This window comes from Pinus tabuliformis, chromosome 8 (genome assembly GCF_031772625.1).
Source record: "Pinus tabuliformis cultivar Carrire ecotype Pingquan chromosome 8, CPIR1, whole genome shotgun sequence".
Taxonomy (NCBI): domain Eukaryota; kingdom Viridiplantae; phylum Streptophyta; class Pinopsida; order Pinales; family Pinaceae; genus Pinus; species Pinus tabuliformis.
Genome location: NC_142294.1, coordinates 1,551,255,220 through 1,551,263,856, shown reverse-complemented (window position 1 = coordinate 1,551,263,856; position 8,637 = coordinate 1,551,255,220). Strand labels below are relative to the sequence as shown.

The window sequence follows — 8,637 nt, the reverse complement described above, 5'->3', positions numbered from 1 at the left end:
TTATTCATAATAATTAAAATTATGAATATTTTATAAATTTTTAACCAGTTCTTTTTATAATTTATAAATATAATCATAGAATTTTAAAATAAATTAAATAATTTCTTTGTTTTCATAAAATTTAATAAATAAATAAATCAATATATATAATTTTAGAAGAATAATAATATATTAATAAAATATTGAATCGATTTATCGGATCTTCTTCCGTTTTGAAGAAGAAATTCGTTTATTTCAAAAATGTATTATTTAAATATAAATTATTATCTCACCTCGTGAATTGATAAATGTTGGTGTGGGAAATTGTAGAATTTGTAAAAACTTTTCCAAAACGATGTCATATGAACTTCGTTTTCTTGTGACGAATTGACAAAGCCATGTGTCATTGTTTTACTGACACTGTAAACCCTGTCTTCGTTGGCCCTAAAAACTGTCACCGAGCAACTACATTGTGTTTGACTGTCAACCTTTTATTGTTTTAAAAGGTAAATGATTATTATTATAATCATCGTTAAGTATTGAAGAGTCAGGCCGGACTCTAGATCCATCGCCCATTCGCAATACCTTTCTGCTTGCTTCGATCATTTCCACTCTATCGAAACCTTAGGCAAAACAAAGGGTTATGGATCAGAATAGCATTGCAGACCTTTCTTTACGTTTGGGTATCGGTGATGGGACAGCCATCAGAGAAAATGATGGAATATACGTTTCACAAAGAAATGTGAATGGGCCTCCTCTGCAGTTAGATCTGTTTCCAGTGGCCCCTGCCCCTGACTCTGGCCTCGGTACTTTGCCATGGGAGAATACCTCAGCATCCATTGGTATATTCCTGCACTTTTTAACCCTTGCTAAATCTAATCGTCAACAACGGATTGAATTTTATTATAATGGTGTTTTGATTGATACAGCTCTTCATTTAATGGATATTTTTATCATAATAACGATAATCCTCGTGTGCAGGAACCGATGGTGTCGGTAAGGTGAGATCAGAGAGAGAAGCGAAGGATCCGATCCAGGGGGTAGCTGTGTCATGGCGATCCGATGCCAACAAATTCCCTGCGTCATATTTCTCCAACGATGATGCACGCGTCATTAATGTGTCCTCATCCAATAGCACCGTGGATTCCAACGCGACTAACCCTAGGAACGGGTATGCCGAGATGAAGCGAAAACAGGGTGATGGCCAGGAGTTGGAGAATGACCGAGTTTGGTCGAGGGTATTCGGCGATGTAGAAGAAGAGGGCTCTTCCACGAAGAAGCTTAGACTCTCCAGAGAGCAATGTGCTCGTTTAGAAGAAAGCTTCAGAAAGAACACGGTACCCGAACCTGTAAGTCTCTATTCACACTGCAAAATATTCATTTATCGCTTGTGTTTCCTCATGACTTGAGCTGCTGTAACTTCTTATTCTTCCACAGAAGGAAAAACAAGCGTTGGCCTTACAGTTAAATCTCCGTCTTCGACAAGTTGAGGTGTGGTTCCAGAATAGACGAGCAAGGTTAGCTCGTGTCCTTTATTTATTCATTGTATTTTGCATGTCCACAATCTTGTGGAAAGTACCGTTTTGGAATCAACAGCTACATAATTTGAAATGTAACTATGAAGAATGACCTGGAAATTAAATGTTTAGCAAATTTATAATTCGGAAAACTTTTGATCTGATGGAGATCCTATTGCGTTGAGAGTTTTGTAGACCGATTTCTGTTATAATGTAATTAAATATAATGAATATGTTCCAGGACGAAGCTTAAGCAAACAGAAGTGGACCGCGAGCTTCTGAAAAGATATAATGAGCTACTTGCAGATGAGAACAGAAAACTTCACACAGAGCTGGAGAAACTGAAAGCTTTAAAAATGTCCCCACCTCTCAGATCTGCGTCCACCCTTACTATGTGCCCCTCCTGTGGAAGAGTTTCAGCGGCCGACAATAGCAGCCACTTCACTTCGGCCAAATCTGGGTCTTTGTTTCTAAGCAGCGATTTCCGGCAATGAATGGTTGGGTATTGATCAGAATTTCGCTCAAATGGCTCAACATTTTAGGTTCTCGTGAAAAGTTTATTTTGTGAAACATTGAGGGTTTTTTGTATTTTCTTTATTAATTGTATTGTGGTTCAGAAAGCGCTCAAGTCTCTGTTAATTCATTGAATTAGAATTAGATGGAGTATCTTGACAAAGCAATGAAGGAATATATAGCTGTACTGAGTAGGAGTCAATAAAATAAACATGGTATATAAAATTCGACATTCGACTGTTTAAGTGAGATCATCTCTTTCTCTGACCCTTCCTGTGTTTATGAATTTAGTTTTGATTTTTATTATCAATTTAAAATTGTATAAATGTATAATAATCGTTTTCATTTATTATCATTTTTAATAAAATACAATACAGAATTATCGTATTCATGTGCATTGTAAAAATCATCGTTCCTGACTAAAAGAATTACTTATTATCCGGTTAGATGCATATTAATGGCGATTTGATAACACCATTAACACAAATTTTTCTTTGAATGTTCCATCACTGAGTTAGACAACTAGGAAAACGTGTTTGTTACACTATTTGATGTTTTAACAATAAAATGATATATTAAATAAAAAGATTTTTTGGAAAAAAATTTAGTAGGGATTTATGGAAATCACCGGACAAATAAACTCTTCATAAATAAGTATTTTATTTGTTTTTGAGTGTGTTGAATCTTTATATGTAGTCAAAAAATTAGTTTAAACAAGACAAATCAAAATTATCTAACTTAAAAAAACTTTAAAAAAATCACACTTAAAACTATTTCAAGTAAAAAATTTATTATTTTATCATATTTTAGAGATCTTATAAAATTATTTTATAACTAATTAATTTTTAAAAACATTTTAAAATTTTACCCAAGAAACCAAATATTTTGAAATTGTTTAGTTAAAATATTATAACATAATCTCTTATTTTAATGATATTAAACGTGCAAACCAAATGTTTTGAAATTGTTTAGTTTAAATATTATAACATAATCACTTGTTTTAATGATATTAAACGTGCTCAAACTGAACGTTTTGTCTCAAGAGTATAAATCCTTAAGGAAAACTGCCTTATGGTGATATACTCCTATATTAGGGTACAAAGCAAAGTTTGTAGATACAACCTAGGAAGAGGAGGTCTGCATGTGAAATATTAGAGGGAAGTTTCATGCTCCTCTAAATTCAAAAGATTATATGTCATTAGTTCTTTGGAACAAAGCATCATCTTCGAAAATACTTCAAAAATTCAAAAAGAATGGTTCACTGTGGTGAAAACCAATTGATCATTTATTAACAATTCCAAATACGCAGGTAAGGTATGGGAAGAGATGAGGTAACTGGAAAATTGTAAGGAAGGGTGACAATTGTAGACTAGGGAGGAGGCTTTGAAGAACTAGCCGTAGAATAAAGAACTTAAAGGTTTTATAGATCTTCCTATTGTGGTTTCTTGGAGCATATCATTAGCTTGAAATGCTTATATACTTCAAGAGAGATAGATTTTTCCATTTCAATGTGCATCTAATATTAGCCAGTGATTGGAAGCATAAAAATACATCAAAAGATATCGAAACCCAAGATGCATAAGAAACCATGAATTGATAAATTGGGGAGAAACCCAAGATGCATAAGAAACCATGAATTGACAAATTGGGGAGACTTGTATGTTACTATCCAAGAAAAACATGCTCTTTGTACTACATGAGGTACCTTATATTTAAATGATTCTCTTATCCTTTATTTCAATGCAAGATTTGGTGCAATACTAATAGCTATATTTAGTTAATGGATCTAAAGATCTTAATGGAAATGGTGGCAGACATGGAGGTGACAAAAATTGTTTTTTTTGGTGACTATGATGTGGTTATACATTAGATGAAGGGCTACTACAAAATGGGGAATATTAATTTGCACCTTATGTTAGCTTAGATGAAAAAAATGGAGACATTATTTTCGAGCATATCCTATCATCATGGTTGTAGAGAACCTAACACAAGAGTTGGTGATTCATTAAAATGACTACTTCTTGGAGTCAAACAAGTGTGATCCTGGAGGTCCAAGGAGGAATCAACCAGCTAGAAAGCTTGAAGATAATAGTTGGAGTTGGAAGTTGTTTACTAATTGTTGAGTAGTAGGATGTTAAAATTATGGTTTACTAATTTCTATGATTTTTGAAATTCAAATAGTTTTTTGATAAAAGAATTATGTATATGGACTGTAATGTATTTTTGACAATATGAGAAATCATGTACATTGCTTTTGTTTTGGAAAATATGTTTGTTGTGAGACTAAATTAAGGGAAGTGTGGGTATAATTATCAAAGAGTGTTAGCATGCCTCTGGGTTTTATGAAGATGGTTGTAATAATATGAAAAAAAACATATTAAACAAGTTGTTTACTAATTGTTGAGTAGTAGGATGTTAAAATTATGGTTTACTAATTTCTATGATTTTTGAAATTCAAATAGTTTTTTGATGAAAGACTTATGTATATGGACTGTAATGTATTTTTGACGATATGAGAAATCATGTACATTGCTTTTGTTTTGGAAAATCTGTTTGTTGTGAGACTAAACAAAGGGAAGTGTGGGTATAATTATCAAAGAGTGTTAGTATGCCTCTCGGTTTTATGAAGATGGTTGTAATAATATTAAAAAAAAACATATTAAACAAGGACAGTGTGTGGGTGAGAGTGTGTGAAATAAGAAGGCAGATAGATATACATGGCAAGGTATTTTTAGGGGCCATAGTACCATCCATTAAGAAATGATGAGAATATACCCTCAGCTTCCATGAAAAAAATGAGCATGGTGTTCATTCCCATCCACTCAAGGAGTAGGAACTATCTTCTTAAACCATAAATATCTATCTAAAAAATGCAAAAACACACTGTAAGACAAAAATGCATTGTCATTTCAAAATTCATCATTTGATTAGCAAATAATTGCATATTCATTTCAAGAAGTACTCTAGGCCTAGGGGTCCCATTAAAGCTACATGTTTGTGTGTAAATATGACACTAAGAAGAAATTAAATGTACTTCTAAAAAAATTAACTTTCCTATGAGATATCTAACCTAACACATAAAAAATAAATTGTTAACAATAATACTAGCACTGACATTTCAATTGACATTAAAAATAACAATATATCGCATAACAGATGACTTTTCATTTTCAGGGTGTTTTTTCGCACAAAAAAAAAAATTGCTTTTACTTTCATTTTAAAAAAATGTTGAAAATTTACTCTGAAAAAAAGTTATTCCATCATTAACACTTTTCATTTTCACGCTATTTTTTCATGTTTTTTTGGGGACTTTTGGCTAGAGTACTTGTTTTGAGGTAATAGTTCTTGTTTGATCAGTAACTATGTTGTACGGGATAATTATGGAAACATGATGTTTTGGTACTACATACTTTTTATCACATTTTAAAACTCATTAAAACTTATGAAAAAAATGAAACCGTGGAGTTCTCTTTACGCCATTATTAGACACCTTAAAAATGAAAAGATTATTGAGTACTTAATTGTTTGAACTCGTAAAAGTAAATGAGCAACTGTTCTTTTAGTATAAGTTTTCCCTTTTTACGAACTCAAAAATAATATTTACGAAAAAGGTATGTGTTGACCAATCATAGTCAATAGAGTTCTCTCTTGCATTATTTTATCCTTTTTCAGGCTTCAGGGACTAATTCTATAAAAAAGAACATTGTGGAGTTTACTTATATTTTTCTTCTGACTTCCTACAACTAAAAAAAAAAAAAAACTGAGATTTAATTTCTCTTGGATCATTACAATTTTCTGTTAAAAGAACCAAATGAGTTTCCTGTTCATGTCTTTTCAAACTCTTTAAACAAAAAAGCAACATCAAGTTACCCCTTTAATGGAGTCGTAAAAGTTAAATAGTATAGGACTAATTAAGCATGAGGAGACCGAACCACTCCTTCTTAGGGTTCGTTAAAAATCCTTTGGAGTACTCGTCCAAAGGATGAGCTTACAATACAAGCATATGCTATCCCCGTCAAGCTTGTAAAAAATAAGGAGGTAATCACTATTAATGGTGGGGGAAAAGTGAGAAAGAATCCTTTTTTTTCATTTGTAAAAGGTAGTATCTCTCTCTTGGCCATGACACTCCATCACTTTCATGTTTGGGTTTGGAAATCCACTTGTTATTCATTTGACCATACCTCATTGAAAGTCTTCATTTGGGTTGGATTTTAACTTTTTTAGTCAAATGTTGCCAATTCATCATGTCATATATTTGTTATGTTCAAGAGAAGTTCAACCTCAGTTGAAATTACTTTTCGAGTCTTTTCCTTCAGTTGCATTGACAATCCCGGAGACTGTCTTGAATTACTTTAAACTAATATTCTTGAAAGTTTGACATAAGTTTCATGTCCTAAGCCCTCCTCCAACAGATCTCTTCCTATTGACTTCAACCCATTATCTAGGAAGTTTATCTAGGAACCTTCAATACCTTGAAGTTTGCACGACTTAATGGCATGTTTCTTGACTTCGATGACAAGTTCTCATCATTGGCCTTTGATCGAATGATTCTATGAGTGTTCAACATAAAATCATCTATTCACACTTCATAGATTGTACTGGAAGTACCTTGAGAGCCATTTTCATTGTTGGTGGTTTCTCTCGTGCTTGTTAACAGTTCACACCATTGACCGAAAATCAAGTGGATTCTAGCATGTTCGACATTGAGACATTCACTCGCATGACTACATTTGTGCTACAGATCATGATATGCAGATCAAGACCCTGGATCTAGTTTCGTCCATCCAGGCCATGTGGTGTTATTAAATATTCATGATTCTAAACATAGAGCCATTGATGGTTGTGCCCATACTATGTCATCTTTTTGACATGGATCTTTAGATATATTTTTGTATTGTGCTTTGAGACATTTATGTTCTAAGTATGGGAATGCCTATATCAGTGATGATATTATATATTGCATTGTAACATTTTCTTTATTGTTTCAAGTCTCCTACTGTAGCCTCTAACCCAAACCTTCACATGATAAAGAACTTTAGTCATCAAAATATGTCTTCTAACTTTGCGATTTTGGGGGGAATCTATTACACGTAATTTTGTCACATTAGGAAAAGGACCATCAGTTGTTGGTTGTTCCCATTAGTAGATGGTTGTTCACTACAAAATAATACATATAAATTTTGTGTTGTTAGTGAACAAACATAGATAAACAAAGCATTGAAAATAGTGAAAACAGTGCATATAGAAACATGAACTAAAACAAAGAGATAAATATACAAATAGTGATTAATGAAGTAAACAAGTCAATAAAATAAATAAAAAAATCTCCTTTATTGACTTTTAGTGGTAGAAAGATAAAATAATAGATGCATATTAAACACTTGAAAAAAAATCTTTGAGCTATGGTGCTAAGAACTGTTGCACAACGAAGTTCCTTTCATCAGTCAATTTCCAAGATTTTCCTCTCTCTCAAGGAAGTTTGTAGACTCTCTCAATGGTGGACTCTTATCCTCTCGCTAAGATGACAGATTTCTTAGAAGAAATATGGCCAAGATGCTAGTGATTTTACTTTATTTGCTTCAACAATGAAATATTGGGTTTCTTTGATAGTCATTTGTCCAGCATAACATTGTCTTTTGTTTTGGTTCTCCCATGGCCTATTTATATAGATTTTTTAAATCCATCTTCCCTCTCTTGGTTCATGAATGACAATGACTTATGAGTAGGAAATGATTCCATTGAAGGTTTCATAGCTTAAGGGAAACTCAAATTCGACTGTCCTTAACTGAGTACTGTCAGGGAATCATCTCCAAGTGTGGGAAGTCATCCTGAATTTGTTGCATCATCCATTTTCTCGATCGTGTGAATTTCAAAGGAAATGCAGTGTGGTACATGGCTATCGAAGAAAAAACCATGCATACTTCAATTTTTTAAATCCATATACTTTGCACCTTGGGAGAAATTAAATTTTTGAACTTCATAAAGTCTCTAGCTAGAAAATATTCACTTGTGAATTTTGTTGGACGACTTTAATCATCTTCTGGATTGTACAAACATGTGTATGATTGTTTGGTGTTAATAGTTTCACCCTGATGTATGAGATTAGGAGAAAATGTATAACCAAAATACATCATTTTTTTCTATTCTAACAGAGAATCTGATCAAATTCTTGAGAGAGAGAATAACTTGTTAGAGAGATGGGTAGGGAAATCTGTTAACTAAGCATAAAGGATAACCATACTCTAAAGAAAACCTCAAAAGTAAAAAGTGTTTGTGTGAGTGGACGTCCCATGCTCATTATGATGACTAGTGATGAATTATTGCAGTCAGATAGGAAATGTTTTTGTCTAGTCAACATTGTGATGGTTGACATGCTAATGGATGATGATGATAACTGTTGATGCCCTGAAGGGTGTTTCTTCACAAATAGACTAAATCTGGTGCCCCTATTCATAATAAAGGTGAAGCACTGCTTGGGTGAGGTATCAAGGTATTTATGGGTCTTTGACTTTGGATATCTACCCCATATCATGATGTAAGTAGTGCTAAATGAGTTCTTAGTGATACTTGGATCTTCCACAAACGAAAGAACTGCAATGGACATTAAGTACAGTACCACCTTGACATA

The 8,637-nt window shown here is 33.0% G+C and overlaps 1 protein-coding gene across 1 annotated transcript; it reads left to right on the top strand.

The window, feature by feature from the left end:
• The first annotated feature begins 622 nt into the window (after positions 1 to 622).
• LOC149241848 (homeobox-leucine zipper protein HAT1-like) lies at positions 623 to 2,133 on the top strand. Its single transcript, XM_089370676.1, has 4 exons — positions 623 to 821; positions 961 to 1,328; positions 1,417 to 1,496; positions 1,738 to 2,133. The coding sequence occupies exons 1-4, from the start codon at positions 623 to 625 to the stop codon at positions 1,988 to 1,990; spliced, it is 900 nt and encodes a 299-aa protein (XP_089226802.1). The 3' UTR covers positions 1,991 to 2,133.
• Positions 2,134 to 8,637: the final 6,504 nt, after the last annotated feature.

Bases quoted from the DNA above. Each gene is read 5' to 3' on its own strand.
- LOC149241848 (XM_089370676.1), top strand. From the start codon at position 623: ATGGATCAGAATAGCATTGCAGACCTTTCTTTACGTTTGGGTATCGGT. The intron at 822-960 runs GTATATTCCTGC...CCTCGTGTGCAG, and splicing joins GAATACCTCAGCATCCATTG to GAACCGATGGTGTCGGTAAG. The intron at 1,329-1,416 runs GTAAGTCTCTAT...ATTCTTCCACAG, and splicing joins AGAACACGGTACCCGAACCT to AAGGAAAAACAAGCGTTGGC.